This window comes from Catharus ustulatus, chromosome 6, assembly GCF_009819885.2.
Source record: "Catharus ustulatus isolate bCatUst1 chromosome 6, bCatUst1.pri.v2, whole genome shotgun sequence".
Lineage (NCBI taxonomy): Eukaryota > Metazoa > Chordata > Aves > Passeriformes > Turdidae > Catharus > Catharus ustulatus.
In genome coordinates, this window is record NC_046226.1 from 25,926,168 (window position 1) to 25,945,250 (window position 19,083).

Here is a 19,083-nt window from a genome sequence, read left to right on the forward strand (position 1 = left end):
AGTTAAAGCTGTGAAACACTGTGAAACTCTCTTAATCCTTAAGAAAGCCACAGAAATGCTTCCACTTTCAGACAGAATTCCAATAGCTCCAGGCCAGAAGTGTTTGCAGTCCTGCGTTATTTATTAGTTTGAGGTAGTGCTGAACACAGAGTACTACATGAGAGTCTAAGGAAGGAGTGGGGGTGAAGTGATTTTTTGAATTCTGGTGCCTGAATATTCAACCAGGATGTGTGACTTAGTAAAGATGACAACAGTAAACAGGTACACGCACCTGCATACAAGATAAAGTTTCAAAGACCACACGGTTTTAAAGGAAAAGCCATAGCCAGCTTCCAGTTCAAAAATTATATTAAATATAAAATAACCCATTAATGCACTGACAGAAAAATTAAACTAATATGAAAGTAACCACTTTCATACAGTTTGCAAAAAAGGAAGGATTAAGTTAAGGCACAGTGAGTAATACAGTATTTTATACAAAGAAGGCAGTGAGAGCATTTGTTACACAACAAAGAGTAGGGAAAGGAGGTAAAAAAATGAATGACATTAATTTATTGGAAGAAAAGCAAAGTATCCTTCAGCTGTCAAGGTTATTACTCAAGCTATCTGAGGTTTTATTTCTTTATGCTATAAGAACTCCTAATAGGCTAGTTTTTAATGTATTCCTCAGGTTTTGAATCAAGCTCTCCCTTGCACATGTTCAGGGCTAAGGAGTGATTTTACACTGTGGTACGGCACCCTGTCTTACAATTCAGAAAAGGCAAAGAATGGCATATCAAAACAGATGGGCTAGAGCTGATGATTGAATCCTCCTGCTTAGATTTTCTGTAGTGGTGGAGAGCTACAGACAGATAGATGAGAGGAAGAGTTTGTGCTGTACAGGACATTAGTTCAGGCAGAGGGTCATCTGAAATATGTAATTAATTCCAGAAATAAAGAGCCAAGTTATCTGGCCTGTGGTGTTACATCAGGTTCCTTAGTTGGCAGTGGGAGCAAGGCCAGGGACATGTCATGATACCCAACCACCCAATTTCACTGAGGACTATTTTAAACTATTTTTTTAGAAATCTCAAGGACGGAAGTGATGTTCTACATGGTAACTAGTGAGGTTCCTCTGCTCCTTTACCTACAACAGTTGTCCACGGAAAATGGCTGGGGCAATGACATCTCATTCTTGCAAAGTAAATCATTCACTTTTTACAAGCTACAGATACAAAAGTCATTGCAGCAAATTAGCCTTAACTGGTATTAGATCTGGAGCTACCTGCACTTCATTTAGGCAAAAATTAAAATTCCTGTTGTTTTAAGTATTTTAAGTTTCAGTGTCACAACACATTATAGTTATTTAAGAGAAGGAAAGAGTCGTAAGTTTGGTTTTGTTGTTTCTAGTTATTTATGTATTCTGTGCTAACAGGGTGAAAACCATCTGCAGTTGAACATCCCTTACTGGCAATTCAACACATAGTTTGTTTGGGTTACTCAAGTACACAGACTTGGGTAATCAATGTCCAAAAAAATTCATAGTTCTAGACTGGTACTACATAGAGTCTCCAGTGAAATTTTTAGCAAGACTTCAGTTTTTTTCCCAGGACCACCAAGAGCATGCATCAAGCACATGGATTTCTTAATTCTTGGGCTTGGAGTGAGAACATTCTACACTGATACTAGTTCTGAACTTTGCTACAGCACTGAATGGAGCAGCTGAGTACTTAGACTCCAAGAGTGTTGGTACTTGTTATTAAGTTCTTAAGGATGTTTATAGCCTCCTGGTAAGTTGGGTTTTTTTTACTTGAAAAAGTCAGTGGACCCTTTAATCTAATTAACATTAAATCTAACACTTTTCTCGTGTTAACAACAGAAAAAAAATACATGCATACAACAGTGACAATAAATAGGGGGAAAAAGACTATAATTACTTTTGAGTTACAGGATATTAATTCCTATTAATCTATTCATAGAGAGCTGAGTTGCAAACAATGTGCAAACCGGGGTTTTAGAAGTAGGAAACAGCACTGCCTCTGCAATCCACAGGTGTTAGAGTCACAGCAATTCAAAGAAAAGACATTTCTACTCACTTTACACAGAAATTAGTTCACACATACAAATGTTGATTTTTAGACCAAATGTTTGTAGTGCAATTTTCATTTTAACTGAAGTGCCAATTTGGCCCAATGCCTCAGCCTTTATTAGGCAGACAGACTGAACAGACATCGCCTAGCTCTCTCCTGATCAATAAGAATGGTAGGAGTTGTATTTCACTGAACAAGTATAATCCTATTTTTCCTGTTTATAGGCAGACTGTGATACCTGACAGTTCGTATTTCCTACATTATACAGAGCTTTACACTTAAGGAGGGACAGGAACTGCATCTTGTTTATTTTCTGCAATGGGCGGGCAATCTTCCTCATTTTCAAAGTTTACATTCACGAATGAAGAGCATGCTGTTGCTCCAGGCTGGTCTGTCTGGACAGGAGCTTCAGCTTGTGGCTTATTCTGCTGTTCCTGATGCTGTCTTTCTGCTTCTTCTGACATCTTGTTTTCCTGTTCCTCCTCTTCTGCCTAGAAAGAGATAACCAGATTCATACACTACTATTTACTACTTCCTTAGATTAACTAGAAGTCTTTTTGTAAGAGCATAGCAGTTGCTATTACAAGGTAAGGACATTTGTTCCACTAGAAAACAGTCACTAATTGATCATAAGATGAGGTACATTCCAGAACTCCCATAATAGGAAAAAAAAAAATCACCAAAAGTGAAGGATTAAACTACGTTAAACAAACACAGAAAAAAAACTCATATCCAGATAAGCAGTTTTAGTTAATAGCAATAGTGATAGGTCCACCTCCTCTAAAGCTTTTTCAGTTCTCAATTAAAAAAAAAAAGTAATAAAGCCTTAAATATGTTTTCCATCTCTTCTAAATGAATATTGTTAAGGATTAGGTTTTTTGCCTAAAGCACTGGCTACCTATCAGTATAGCCCCATTATGCTTTAGAACAAATGGTAACCTCATGTTTAATTTACCCTTGACACTGTTGAACAAGTTTTAGACTTGGAAAGTGCATTGCTAGCAGCCACCTCTTTACAGTGCTCAGCAACTGTCCACCTAACTTTCTCACAGTGTTGACTTGGAAGTGCATTGTACAAGAGAAACAGAGCAGAGGTCAGGACCCACCCGTTTCTAAGACTGATGAGCTGGAGAGAAAGGGCTGATAGATAAGAAAGTGTTAATCATGCATCAAGTGAAAACTGGAGGCAAGCTGAAATTGAGGGTCTAAAGCTTCATTCTAATGCTAGAACACAAATTTTATTTTTTAGAATATCAGGGAAGACAAGCTGAGAGAAAAGGAGTGCAAGAACCCTAGCTCACACACATACCTCTCTCTTCATTCTGTAATACTCATCAATGGCATATTGGTATTTTGGTGTGCTTATTCCCAGAACAGATGCAATCTTTTCCCCTAAAAAATCACACACTAAAAAATAAAGAGAGGTAGATTAGTAGCCAGAAGAAAATTCTTAAACGTAGTTTTGTTATAAAAATAAGCACCATCTTTCCTGAATGGTTTTCTGCAGTCCTACTTTGAGCACAAAATAAAACAAAAATCTGTGAGGTTAATCTCCTTCTAGGGAATTACTGGGTGAATATAATAATAATTGTTCTTTAGGATTAAAGAATGAACAAAAGGAGAAGAATATCAAGTTCATTGAAAATATATATGGTGGTAGTGTTTGAATTCCGCTAGTTTCAGCTTTGGATCTAAGTTTGTTTCACTAGCAATCAGTTAAAGGGTAAGCCTTGAGCTGAACTTTAACTGAAAATTAATGTTAGACAAAAATACATGGGTACCAACTGTACTGGCAGTTCAATCTAGTGGTACTAGCAAACTAGACAGTATTTACTGATAAAAGCATATGCAAGTCAGTTTTAACAAATTCTGTGTGGCATACTAATGGATTAATAAAATATTTATGTTTAGGCTGTCTCAGTTTTCAAGCTGCAGGCTACATTCAGTGCTACTTTGCTAAAACAGGTAGGGCAGTCAGAAGTATGGAACAGGGGAAAGCTTGTGTCAGTCAGTTTCTTTACCATGGTGATGACTACAGATAACACTGGTTGAGTAAAGGCAAGCAAGAAGTCAAATATTCTGCACTTCAAATTGTAAATCTGCCCCAAGGATGCAAATGAGTTAATCATCTTCAGGGAAAAAATGTTCGAAGTCAGTCACTGACTGCTTGAATGAACATTCACAATAACTAATTTTACAGATATCCTGGCATCCTGAGTGCTGTGCAAAAGACCAGTTCAAATTGCAGATGTAAGAGTCAAAACTGAAGTGCAAAGAAAAAAGTACTGATTTTCAAATTCATAAAGGACTTCTTAAAAAAAGGAAAACAATATCTACCCTTGCATATGAAGAACAGATGTGTTAAGGAATATAATTACACTGTACATTAGAGAGAAAGTGTTTTTAAAAACAAGGGTAAGTTAACTAATACAACAGACTGCCAAAAAATCTAAAAACATTCAGAATTATGTATACAATGACAGAAACTCCATAATATTTGTGGAAAAAAACCCAATAAAGATACTTCACACCTTGGAAAGAACACAGACTACGACAAGCATTTTTAAAACTTGGCAAAATTTTAAGAGGTCCACAAGTCAAATAAATGTCTGTACAGTGAGTTTAAGACCCTTGACAATAGTCCTGTTTATTTTGTAACTTCAGAAGTTCATTGTACGGCACACAACTAGATGTGTTCTTAGGATACTTTCTAGTTGTCTTCAGATAAACTGTCAGTTTAGTTACACCAGTCAGCAATCTTTTCAGCTAACATCACACAAAATCTAATAGATAATTCCATACAAAATCTAATAGAAAACTAATATATTCCCTTGCCAACATCAGTCTATCTCCATATGAAGAAAAAGGGGGAAAAGTGTTCATCAAAAGAGTATTTTTTGTTCATTCTTCCATGCAAGTTTTATTGAAAGTAAAAAAAAAAAAATTTAAAAGTGCCTAAGTTAGGAGAGTATGTCTCCACAGATTAAATACAGTTCAATTTATACTTCTGAAAAAACAAGTAGAACCCCAAGATGATTTAGTGTCTGTCAACATGACTTTGTGAGTTTCAATATTCCCCTTCTGGTTTTCCCAAAAATTAAATAAAGCAATACCTGATAAGGTTGATGTGGCAACTCGCAGCATGTGAAACCACAAGTAGGGTCCCCAGGTGAGTGTTGTCTGCAGGAACAAGAGTATTATGAATACATACAGCTCTATGGTCATGGCACAAAATAATACATGCAAAAACTCCAATGGCTCAAGAAGAAAGACCTGCAATGTTTTCTGTTTTCCAGCTACTACAATGTTTTTGCTTTAAAGTAAGTGTAGATCAGACAAGTGAAGCAAAGTGCCACCATAAGATATAAATATAACCATAGTTTACCTCTGGGAAAATTTCTTTCACTGTTTTTTATTTCCTGCTTCCAGACTTGGGAAGTGACAAGCAGCCAACTCAATCCCTGACTAGAAAAAGCTTTCCACAACGTTCTGAGTTCCATCAGGCCAAGAGGAGAAGTGAGGTAATGAAGTCCCTCATTACAATAATGAGTGAACAGTAAAACACTGTTTAAAATCAAACCAAACCTTCAAACCTCTGAGGAAGAGGCTGCTTTAAAACATTTACAACCAAGTAGGAATTATCCCTTGAAATGACACCTGAAAAACAAAACCAGGAGCCCTGAGGGAGGGGGAAGTTATCGCAGCTCTGAGGGAGTGATGGAGAGGCTGCCAAGCAAAGCCCTGGGCTGATGTGAACCATGAATAAAACAGGGCTCAGCTGTCACCTCAAGCATTTGCATGAGAGAGAGGAGGTCTCTCTGCAGAGCCTGCACACCAGGGCACAACATGGGACATGTGAGTGAGGAATTGGAGATGTGTGTGCAGCTGCAGGGGTAGGATCTGATCATCTGATCCCAGGGATACAGATTGTTTAGGAAGGTCTGGCCAGAAAGACAAAGAAAAGGAACTGCTTTTTGCATTACTAGGGTGTATTCACAGCTACAGCAAAAATACCACAACCTCCACACAAACTGAGATGTAGATATATACATCCTACATTAAAGATTTAGAATGAATTAATTATAAAATAATGGGCTATGCTTTTGATCAAGGGAAGAGACCGTACCTGTTTAAAAAAACAAAGCCATGTCATGAAAAGGGGGAAAGCAGATTCCAAGTTAACGGGGAAAAAAATGGTAGGCTTTGCCTTTTGTGAAAAAGCAAATTCAACTTTCATGGTGAACTAAAACATGTTTACAGTAACAGGTTGCTGTAATCAGGCTTGGTAGTAACCTTTGTCTATGATCTTATTTAAAAGATATCTGTGCAGGAAAAACAACATTATTGTAAACAATACAGAAACTATCTGGTATAGCCTCAGTCTGCATGTACACAAACTACTAGACTTTGGTGTTTTCCAAGCATAATCTCTACAAATCAGTGCAGCAAGAAATTGTCTGTTTAGCCAGAAACTCAAGTTGGGCAAGCTGACAAACAGCCAGATGCTATATATTTTTGGCAGGGGATATGGAAAATGTCCTGCCAAGGTAAGAGTGTAAGCAAAACCAGCTGCTATCCTGCTCGCACAAAAGCACCTCCAGCTCACTGATTATGTGCTCAGCTGGCAGACAGGCTAACCAGGAGTTTGTTCAGTTGAAGAAGTCAAAGAAAGTGCTGGAAAAGCTTGTTGCCACAGGTGCAAATAATGGCACTGACAGGGCTCTGTACAATCCTTCATGATGGGGTGACAGGATTAAAAAGCATTCATGCAGGGCACAGGACAAACAAGGGCCTGCTGTGTGCTGTAAGAAAGAAGCTACAAGAGCCCCCATAATACTTCAGAGTGAAAAGACAAGCTGAACTTCAATGTGACAGAAGTTACTCCGACCCAGAACATTCTAACAAATTTGTGGTAACATAAACCTGGGTAACAGCTGAGGCTCAGCAGACACAGAAGTTCTATTTCTACTCTTCCCCCACCACAGCTAAAAATGAGTTTGGTACATTGGAAGTACTTCTAAGTTCAGCTTTGTGGGAACCTCTGCTTTCTCATAAAGCCCAACCAGACATTTCCTCATCCCTGACAAGCCAAGGCTTTGCCAGACTCCTCAATTTAAAAAGTAACTTTCTTCCCAGTGTCTCAAAAGGCAATATAAAATCATGGGAGACGATACTTCACAGGAAATTAACAGGAGAAAGGAGATGGTTTGGAGTAAACCACCAGGAACAACCAGGAATAAGGGAACCCATCCAAGGAATCACCTTCTTTTTCTGTGCATTCCCCCCTTTACCTCTTCAGGGTAAATTTGGGTGCCTACCCAGAGCACCTCAGAGATGGAAGCAGAAATGGCAGATGTGAAGCAAGAACTTGTACTGGGGAAATTGGAACCATTCCAGAGACATGAACAGGGCTGTTAAGCAATGGCTCAGTACAAATGAATCAAATTAATCCTTGTCTGTGAAGTAGCTTTAATACACTGAGCTGGGAACTGGAAAACCATACCACAGTCAGGTCCTACAGACCTGCAGAACCACATACCCAGATACTCTATGTCAGCTTCCTTTGGCCAGACAGAGAAGCCTTCATCTTCAGTCTTTAATCAACTCAAGGATGCAGCAATATTGTATTTCTTGACAGGAAACAAGGGATAATATGAAATGCATACACTGTTTATTGTATTTCTCCTGCAATCAGTCTCTTTAGTAGACGTTTCTATAATGTTTAATTAGATTATTCAGCTATCCTGACTATTTTGTTGTTAAAATGGAAAGCACAACTGATTTTTAAATTACAAAAAATCTTAATGTATAATTTTAATTTAAATAAGAATGAACATAATGGATTCAATTCATTGATAAAACCAAGGGGCCTTTGGTTCAATAACAGAACATGATTTTATTTCCTAGTATGGGGCTGCTGAAGGGAGCACACATATTCCCTTAAATTTCTGAGTGCACCATGTTCCTAAACAATCCACATATGTATTTATTTTTGGCAGATTTCAGCCCTAATAACATTAAAACTTTCCAAGGTAAGTAGGGTTTCTTTTTGTCAGAGAAAAAGGCAAAATGAGAAAATAATAATTTCCTGATTTAGGAAAAACAAAATCCTGTATTTGACAGTTAATATACACCACCAAATAGATACTTTTTCATTGTTTACTGTGCCAAGATAAATTTTAAATTAGTTCAATCAATGACTGTTCAATGCTATAAAAGGTTCTTTTGTGTAAGTCCATGTAAAACTTTGGCATCTGAGACAAGACAGTGAAAATATGATCAGGAACACACATACCATCCCCCATCAAGAATTTCTACCATATTATGAGTAGTTATTACTTGGTCAGTGACAATTTTTCTCCTTCATCCTCAAATTCTTAGAAGAAAATCAGAGTTTGATGGTCCTCAGGAAAGAAATTTTTGCTATTTGAAGTTAAGGCCCTTTTAACTACAGGATATCAATAAAACCTTCCTGCAAGGATGTGTTTCAATCTTTCTGAGCACTGAAGGTTAATAAAATTGAATTTCTCCTGAAGCTTTGTTGCAGATGTCTTCTTGGGATGGATTCTAAAGCTACCACACTAACAGTCATGTTGCTCACAGTTCCTCTGTGAAGACTTACACTCCACCTTCTGCCTACTCATCTGATAGGTGAATGCAGCAAAAGGTTTACACCAAGTGTCCCTCCAGGGATGAACAGAAGGAATAGCTTCTTAACTGACACAAAATAAAGCTTTGGTGGACAAACCCAAAAGAACATATACATATAGAGTGCAAACATTTAGAATAAAAAATACATTTGTGCCATTAAAGCATTTGAATTTCAGTGTGAGAACCTTCAGATAATACTGAATCCTATTACCTAAAAAAATAATATCCTGTGTTCTGGATTAAAAAATACAAAACACAATAGAATGGACACCCAGTCCAACAATGTTAATGAACTGAGTGCTGACCTATAGAAGCCCCAGAAGTTGTTTCAAAGAAAATTTAAAACCCAGTTCTTTTTGAGAACTTGTTTTGTTATGAATAATAGAAATCTATCACACCAAGTGCTCTGGTTATAGCATTACCAAGATATATACATATTACTTTGCTTAGTAAAAAACTCATTGACATTACCTGCTTAGCTTTAAAACACAATTAAATCAAGGTACTTACTGAAGACATTTCTTTACAACACAGCACAATATTTGTTTCCCTTAAACTCATTCAAAAACTTCCAGTATGCTAATACCAGCAGAGCTTTGAAATTCCATGATGGAAAGTTTCTATTGAAAATATTAAATGTGCCTTTTCTAAAAATAAACTGGTCCAGAAACAGCTATTACTTGCAACATACTTTTTTGTATCCCAACTGAGATAACAAGTTTTAGACATGCTGGTCTCAGCAAACAGACTCTTTAATTGCTTTTATAGAAATCTTACCAAAAAACCATTTTAAAAGCAGCTGTTGGCTAAAACATCAAAGCTCAGCTTGGACTAACATTTCTTCAATTGTGTGGCTCAGCTGGGATACACAAACCATGCAGGAGATAAAGTAAACCTCACTTAATGGCAACCCTTGCTCTAATCAAGTTCATTCTGTCTGAGGTAAAAAGCAATACATATTAAGGCATAGTGTGCTCCACAATAAACTACTCTGGTTTGGGGGGGTCCTTTTATTAAAAAGTGTATTCAAAATTAAGGATTTAATAAACTACAAAAGGAGAATAACACAATCTTAAGTACACCATAAAATATACTTTTTGGTATTCAAAAAAGAAATCTGTATTAGGAAAGGAGGGGAACAACCATGCAGCATTCCTGGCTTTTGTGTACACTTGAGGGCTCTTTAGCTAAGTGTCCATTTGCACAGCAGCATGCATGTCTGCCCCCACAACACCTACACCAAGGCTTGTGAGCCTTCCATCAGTGCATCACCATGGAACTCTTCTACTGTCAGGAAATGGCACAAAAAATTGTACACATTTTGTTCTCTGATCATTATACTTGGGAACAAAAATCTCTCAGACATCCAGGGATATCTGACATGACTGCCTAGTGGGAAACAGACCTCACTCTGAAGATATCTGAACATTACCCTAACAGTACAGTTCCTGCATCTATTTGAGAAGATCCTTAAGGAGGAAAAAAGCACTCTAGTACCCAGCAAGGCAGCTTAACATCTTACTCACTATTTGTGACTACAATACAGTTCTTTTCCAACTATATACTTTGTGTGCATTTCATACTGATAATATCCTACCTGCTATCAGGCTAATGTTATTTTTTGTTGTATATAGTAACTGCCTACCAAGAAAGAGAGCAATGCCATCAATCCATACAAAATGCAATGCAACAGCTTTACTTGGGGAACCCCCAATCCCACCTGAATTCCCACAGTCTCACTGGAGCTTAGTCCTCAACCCACCTTTTTTATTCTTCAAGATAAATTAAATTTACAGAGGGGAACAGAGGTATTGCTTGACAGTCAAAGCAAACCTCTTATGGTCCACCACTTCTTCAGAACAGCATAAGCAGAAAGTCAAAATCTTCAGTCCCTTCAAGAAAGCCAAGCTCTTCCAGGATGGATACACATATTCATAAGTACAGGGCCTACTACTGTAGAGTAAATAGAAAGCTTCAACCACAACATTTCTTAATTATGGATTCCCAAAAATGGTGCAGGAGTAATTTCAACAGCAATGTCAAGTAGAAAGCAGGGCACTGTTTTCTGCTCACGCAAGGACTCCTCTCTGGAGTGTGGGAAGAAGCAGCTCTGCACCAGTGTCTGCCTCCAGTGTGCAACCAGGCAGGACAAGCTGCTGCACAAAGCCATGAGCTCCTGGCTGCCTGAGCACACACCAGCACATCTTCCTTTATTTCTGCAAGTCATCTCTTTCTTTCCCTCCTATACTCTTAATTATATCAAATTGTTGTTACAGTAACCCTAAATTACAGGTTTAACTCTCCACTGTCAACAAACATAAGGAAAAAAAGTCTCCCTTGCAATTTTTTTTTAACAACAGTACAAGTGAAGGAGATACAAGGCAAATATTATTAGAAAGAGAAATGCTGGAGAGGACAAACCGGAACTGCGAAGAAATTAAACCCACTTCTAATTAATAAGGCAACTTTAATGGAGGAGAACTCCAGGACAAAACTTCCCAGTAATACTTTTCACAGATTTCTGAGTCCATTAAGCCAATCAAATTATTAGAATTTATAATACTAAAGACTGTATGAGATTTGTGATATAAAAAATTAAGTATAAAATGTTTATAGCTGCCCAGTAAACCAGAAGTAGCAATTTATCAAGTAAAATACCTACAGGATCTACAGGTGGCAACAGGTCTTTTTTCTCTTGTTCATCTTCCTCTTCATCTGTGCTATATTCTTCCATTGTTTCTCCACTTGCAAAATGAATAACTCTCCTTGGGATTTTCTTTTTCTTTCCTATGACACCCAGCTCCACATTCTCAAAGCCACTATCTCCCTTTGAAAGTTGCTATAAAGGAAAAAAAAAATCATTATATCAAGTACATACTTCTGGAACTGGAAAGTTCACCCTTAATAAACTTCATGAGATATTTAAAATATTTTAGATTGGTTAGCATTTACAGAGGACATTTATAAGAGCTTGCCTGTAGGTAAACGACTGAAACATTCTTGTTTGCAGTTATGTAAAAACTGATCCCTTCTCTGAAAGTAACAAAAAGCTTTCTTCTGGTGGGGGCATGTTTCATTAAATAATTTGATAAGCACGTAAATTTTAGTATTTAGAAATAGTGCTGTGTTTGGAATTAGTATCTCATTAAATTAATCAAGCAGTTCATAGGCTGTAGCCACCTCTTTGCAAGTTCAGACAGACACTTTTAACACAAAAGAGCTGAATAACTCAGCAGCCAGGCTCAAGCTTTAAAAAGATGCACCAAGGGATCTGCCCCCATGGGCTTTCATCAGCAACCATGATTAGTACAAGGGACCAGGGTAAAAGGACAACACTTAGTTTTGTGGCTAAGAACATATAAAGTGAGAAGTACAATGTCTGGCTGTGTTCTCCACTGCTGAATGCTACAATGCAGTCTTTGGGTCACAAGCTTTAAGAATATATACTTCTAGTTCAAAGGCCAGTCAATACATCTTCCGGCTAGTCACTCCTGCAGGCAGAGAATTTTAGTAAGGTTTGGTATTGCAACTATCAAAATAGAGCCTTCATCCTGGTAGAGCTTTTAGATGCTACTGCATCAAATGCACAAAACTGTGCTGAAAACACTTCTGTCATGTAGAGAAGGCCACAGAGGTTATGAAATGCCAACCACATGTTCTTAATATACCATGAAGGTTTTTAAAAATGCATGAGCTCATGTAATTTGAAACTGTATCATAAGGAATGACATGCCTAATGTGTGCAGAATCCAGGTTGCATAAAATACATTCCAATTTCCAACTTCTTCCCATACAAACCTAATGATCTCCACAGAAATTCAAATTCAAAATTATAGATAAAAATGCATGTTTTAACACACTGTTGTAAGACATCCCTTAATTGCTGCAAAAAACTGCAGCATCACCATCCTCATCTCTCATGCTAGATTACACAACACAGCTTTGCAAGGCAAGCAGGCTTGGTTAGCCGGGAGAGACAGTGGGCATGGGAGAGAGAGGCAGCAGAGGGTCCTGGGGAGCAGAACGGCTTCCTCCATTCCAGCCACGGATTCTTTTGATGCTCAGAGAAGAGGGAGTGAGGCAGAGATCACATGCTGAGCTCCACAGCATGGAGAGGGAGCACTCCCATCCATCATCTCCCCGAGCCCTGTACCACTGCTTCTCAAAACTGCAAGTCATCTCAGCCTCCCCCAGCATTTCTTTAGCCATGGTAGAATGTCTTCATGACATTTCAGGCACTTTCCTGAGCAGAGCAGAATCCAGCAGCAAGTTTTCAATGGGGTAAGTCAGCTGAAACAGGATTGTATTTTCAGGCAGAAGCACACTTTCATGTGGAAAGACAAAACTGACTATCTGGGGCCCGGTGCAGTTTCTCTGCTGTCTGTCAGTCTTGGGAACAGAGCAAAGCTATAAAAACATAAATGCTGAAACAGCAAAGCAACCTGAGCACAGGGAGCACTCCTTGCTGCCATTAGAAAAGCTGCCATTAGAAAAGTGCCACTTCCTACGACTGGATTCTGTATCTTTTTGTGCAAAAAGCACCACAGAATCAGCTTTTCATGAACATTCCACACTCCTTTATTGGCACCATACAATGTCACTGGTTTTATATTTAGTCACAGTACTGAAGAGCACTGTTTATTGCGAACACATCATAAGCATCACTGTGATTAAAACAGCAAGCAATGGGAGACCTTCCTTAGAGTTCCTCTAAAAGCCCAGTCTCCTCATCTGATTTTGGCTCATTTAGGGCAAATGCTTCAAATATTTTAACTTTAAAAAATTTTGTTTAATATTTCAAGTCTTAAAAGCAAGCTTTAGTTCCCTGAACACCCATCCCACACTCACACTACCTACAGTAAGCAGTTCCATGTAGCTGGTACTGGTACAACATTTCAGACAAATGCAGTAGTTCAAGACAGTAAGGATTCACCAAGGAACAGTGAATCTGGTTCCCTTGCTAATCTGGCTCAAAGTCCTACATTATTAAATAAAATAAAGTATGTCACCTGTTTTGGTTATTACCTAGTCAACAAACCTGAGTGAGGGTTTTAGTCATCACTGGCCTCTGACGTTTTGCCCGCACAGCACCAATAAAAGCCAACTGTTCCAGGTACCAGCAGAAAGCTCAGCACCAATAAATTTTATCTTTCCAAAACTGTGGCAATGCAGATCTATTCTAGAGTTATCACCTAGATTCACTTTATAGCTCAAATGTTACAGTATTTCTTGTTTGAGAATTTATACTTCTGATCTTCCTTGACAAATTTGATCTTTTCCAAGTTTCTATCTTTCCTTTTTTCTTTTTATCTTTCCTTCTTTCCAGAAGTTTTTACAATGATCTTTCTTCTAGTGCATGGCTTTAGTCAGGTTTCTGACCTCATTATTTTTCCACAGGCTCCTCCTTCTCTAAGACATTATATGTCTTGAAAGACTCAGTATTTATGCTCACGTCACAGAGTATTTACTTTGGCTTCTGTTACGGCACCTATTAGACACCAAGGCTGGTGACTTGTGCTTTTGCCACATTAGCTAACACTCTTAAGGTACTCGGTAAACACTGTAAGGCAACTTCCCCTTTCTTCTAAATGTCCTCTTGGAATTTCTCTTGGCTTTATGGCCACATACAAACCTTGCCTGTCAGGCAGTCAGGATCTGAAACTCATGTTCCTTGTTTACCCTCTTTACACCCACTCTATCTCACCCTATATCCAGAAACAGGAGAGCAGGGAATCTTTTGACAGTGCTGGTACTCACTGTCAAAATACCCAGCACAAAATAATTTTAGTCCACATACAAAAAGCCAAAATAAATAAACTACATTTAAGGATAAGGTGTTCCCGGATACCCACAGGCAAGCTAGGAGAGCTGACACAAGTAGTATCAGGTGATGCAATAACATAAGTTCCATGAAGGAGATGAAGAATTAAAGTAAAAAGTAATAGGGAGACCAGGCTATTCACTTTGGCATCTTTTAACCTGTCAAATGCAGGAATCCTTGTAAGAACTTATGACCCAAAGCACCAAAGTGTGTGATGTTCACGCTCCATGAGAAAGATAAGCAATTCAGTTTGCACAGATCTCCTGACCTGATACTGTTAGTCACTAGAAGGCTGGCAATAGCTAAGTAATAGGTATATCATTGTGTCTTGGCTGTCTTACTGATTTTTTTTTTTTTTTTGGTAGGGTTCAAAAGGAGGGAGATGTTTAGGCTTGAGTGGTTTGGGTTTTTTCATATTGCTTGTTTGACTTTCCACCCTTTCCAATTGAAATTAAACAGCATGAGTCTTTCAGAAACAAAAGACAACAAGATGACAGAGCTGGAGAACGACTATTAGTAAAGACACCCTCCCAACAAGCCTTGGAAAGGAGCCATAAGCGGGGAAGGGGCAGCGGCAGCGCCTACAACACCCAGAGCGAAGCCGAGGCCGGTACGAGGAGCGGCCGGGCAGGGACAGGCGAGCTCGCCCGGCTGCTCTGTAATTAAGAGCTGCTGCCCTGATCACCTCCCACGCCTTCGCCAACTTGACAGCACGGAGGGAAGTGGAAACCTGTCTCACTTTAACACTCACCAGGCTCGTCTGTCAGAGGCATTGTCCGCCCAGAGCAAGGGACACCGGAGACACGCGTGCCCGCCGCGCTGACTGTAATTACAGCGCACCGCATGGAAGGGCAGGCTGGCTGGCACACACCTCGTCTCTCGGAGCCCGGCCACGGCACCCCCCGTCACTGCGGGGAGCAGGGGCTCCCCAGCCCCGCACAGCCCCGGGAGGTCAGGCCGAGCCACCACCCCCGCCCCGGCCGGCCCCGCCGCGGCCTCGCCCCGCTCCGGAAGCGGCAGCGCCCGGGCCCCGCCGCCCGCTCCCAGCGGCCGGGAGAGCCGCCTTGCCGGCCCGCTCACCTGCTCGGGCTCCATGGTGCCGGCGGCGGGCGCGCAGTAGAGGGTGATGGCGGACAGCCCCTGTTCCATCCTCCCGCCCGCCGCGGCGCCGGGGGAGGGCGGCAGCGGGCCCGCCGCGGCCCGGGGAGCGGAGCGGCCGGGCGGTACCGCCCGTCACACCGCCCGCCGGGGCGGCGCTTGCGGCCCGCGGGGCTGGGCGCGCTCCGCAGCCGGACCCGCCCGGCCGGGACTGGGGCACCCCTCACAGCGGGTTCCGTCATTTGGCTTCTCTCTGCAGCCCGGACCCGCCCGGCCGGGGCTGGGCGCTGCTCACACCGGCTTCGGTCATTTCGGTTCTCTCCGCAGCCCGGCATTGACCGGGCCCGGGACGGAGGCAGGGGAGAGGCCAGAGGCAGCCGGGCTGCCAAGGACAGCCGTACCTCCACAGAGGCGGAAACATACCCCCACTGCGCTGAGGGAAAAGCACATGGTCTGGGGCAACACGCACATCACCTCCCCCAGAAGAGCGTGAAGCCCTGCAAAATAGTAGAATGATATTTTAAGAAGCAGATGGAGTTCCTTGACAGGAGGTAGGGGTCTTGCAGGATTGGGTGGTGGTTCAGGCAACTCAGCCCAGTGTAGAGAACGAAGCCTTGAAAAAATAAAGAAATGCACGCCAAAAGCGCCCTGGCCCCTGGGCTGCGGCCAGGTGAGAAAAGAATATCCATGCCCAGGAGGGTGGGAGAAATGTTTGCCAGGTAAGATGTTTGCTCAGCTGCTCCTGGGGAGAGGTGAGAGCTCTTCTGTCTCCATTGTATGCTGATCCTGGCAAAATGTACATCAGGAAATGTCAACTACCAGTGAGGACAGCTGGAGATAGAAGCATCTGAAACATTTTTAAAACCAAGGGCTGTAACATGCACTTACATGACAGCAAGAGTCGTCTTTCAATCCTGCATCGTTAAGATTTGTTTTCAAAAAATTACACTTTGTAGCACCATATGGGCTCTTACGGCTAAGAAAGTCTCTATTATCAAAGAGTAATCCAGAGCCCATGACAAAAGCCCACGTAAAGTACAGGTGCAGAAAATGTTCCCTTGTGAAAAGGGCTGACATACAATGTACAATTACAGAAACAAAGATTACAGAATGAAAGGTTACAGTATTATTGTAGACAGTAAGAGGCTCAAAATCTGCTTAAGGAATCACAACAAACTTACATCACTTAAAGTTGCAAAGAAACAAAACTAATGTTAGCATACATAAATATTTCTTACCCCAGAGTATACATTCTGTTTAATGAAGGACTGGTTGGAATACAGTAACAGCTCTTCAAGAGCAGCATTGAATCATCAACAAATCAACTTGCTTTCCTTCACCTCCATTGTGGTTATATCACCTGTACAGTCATACTAAACTAAATCTGTTACCTTCCAGAACAACTGGCATTTACAACTTGGACAAGTTTAATAACTTTAGCACATTAATGTCCTATGGAAAGGTTAAGAGTTAACAATGCCAGAGCTGTTTGCGTGTGCTAATAGTTCAGCTTCTACCACACAGCTATCTATTGACCATCATTTCCTCTTAGTAGGCTGCTCAGCAGCAGCCTGAGCTCAAACAGCTCACACAAAAGCTTGTCTGACAGCAGCAACAGCACGATATACACAGGAAGACCGACCTCAGTCTTCCGAGCATTTGCAGCAAGTTTTGCTTAACTCTAGTTTTTCAAGGTTCTTCTATGCTAGAGAAAGCTTTTCTACAGACTTTTCTGAGATGCTGTAGAAGATTAGTACAAAACCACTAATGCAAGAAAACAGTGCTGGGAGTGTTGTTACGCATTTGCCAGGAGACTTTTATTTGCATCAAGCTATGAAAGGCCATGTAAGTCACCAATTCATTTAGATGTGCTCCTGTACAGTTCTTAGCGCCTCCATCGTGGATGTTTTTTTTCCCCCAGACTTGAGATCCTCAGGCAATTTTTCTAAACAGGCTCCAAAGTATTTTCTACCTGGCTTGCTAAGGTAAGAGCAAGATACACTTTGCTCATTCCAGCATATATCTTAGAAATAACATCTGAAATGTTATACTTTAAAGGAAATGCACTCTCAACTTGCCCTTGTCTCTGGCAACTCCGCTAGTGACAGCTCTCTTCATATCTGGTTGCAGTTTTAGTACTTTGGAAATGATGAACTAAAAGTTAAAACTAAATGTAGGCCACAGGCTGAAAATAGAGTTAATTGTTGGTAACTTGACACCCTGACTGAGCCTGTCCTGGAGCACAGTGCTTCACTGTTCATCCTCAATATCCCTATTCATGTTTAATTTCCATAAAAAGCATTAACCATCCACTCTCTCCTACAGACTGCATTTCAAACCAAGATTTCACACTCTTTCCAGTATGGTTTTGCATATTGCATTGGGTTATAGTGCTCAAGAAATGAAAATCCTATAAAAAAGAAAATTCAGGTTTTAGTAAGCACACCACTTCAGTAGCTGAGGACAGCAACCAACAAGCTGGTGATATGCAAGTACTCATTCTTTTGTTATATTTAAAATACAAAGATTCAAATTAACTGATCCCTTTACAGATTAATGCTATGCATAAAATGCAGTGCATTGAGGTAGTTAGCATACTTAAAGACTTTTCAGCATCCTCTATATACTGAACACATACCATTAATCAAGCAGGAGATAGTTTCACATTATAAACTACATTACAGCATAGCTTACATTTTATTAGTGCAAGAGTATAATTTCATATACAAGACATTCCTTGATAGCTGCCACCATCTCAGAAAACTCACTGACAGAGGGACCCACTTGTTTTAACTACTGCATTTAACTTTCATCTAGACAGCGGCAATAGGTGTCCATTTACAAAAAACACTACTGTCCATTAAAATTTACAACATAACCTCTTTCCTCTAGATAAGGATAAAAGATCTTGCCGTATTTGCCAACATCTATGTTGGATTTCAAGGTTCATCTTGGTCTAACCTAGTTTCTGAAGCATGGATTCTACCCTTTTGAGACCAACAAAGTAAACTGAAATATTAAACTGCTATACAAAATGATGAGGAGACTGTAGCTGAGTTGGGGCAGTATGCTCTGTTAGATACAGATCTCTCTGTTTTAAAGTTCAGTACCAGCGCAGAATTCTACCTAATGTGCTTTAGAAATTATTTCTAGAACAAAAGAACTGCTTAACTGGCAGCCTGGTATGAAGATCATCTTCAGCATATGAGACAGTTTGGTATCTGTGTACCTGTACTTTTTCAGTCCCTTGATTCTTTGTGTACAGGGGAAGAAAAATGGACTTCTATACAACAAAGTCTTGTGCAAACCTGAGCACAGAACATCCACATTCTAAAAATGCTCCACAAATGAGCACCAACAGCACATTTGCATTATATTATCTATGCCAAACATGAGTTACAATAGTCTTTAGGGAAAAAAAAACACCTAGGAAAATAATCTCAT

The 19,083-nt window shown here is 40.2% G+C and overlaps 1 protein-coding gene across 1 annotated transcript; it reads right to left on the reverse strand.

The window, feature by feature from the left end:
* Positions 1-100: 100 nt before the first annotated feature.
* FAM177A1 (family with sequence similarity 177 member A1) lies at positions 101-15,734 on the reverse strand. The gene is made up of 5 exons (XM_033063023.2): positions 15,622-15,734; positions 11,383-11,559; positions 5,183-5,249; positions 3,379-3,476; positions 101-2,560 (listed from the first exon to the last, which is right to left on the reverse strand). The coding sequence occupies exons 1-5, from the start codon at positions 15,688-15,690 to the stop codon at positions 2,348-2,350; spliced, it is 624 nt and encodes a 207-aa protein (XP_032918914.1). The 5' UTR covers positions 15,691-15,734; the 3' UTR covers positions 101-2,347.
* Positions 15,735-19,083: the final 3,349 nt, after the last annotated feature.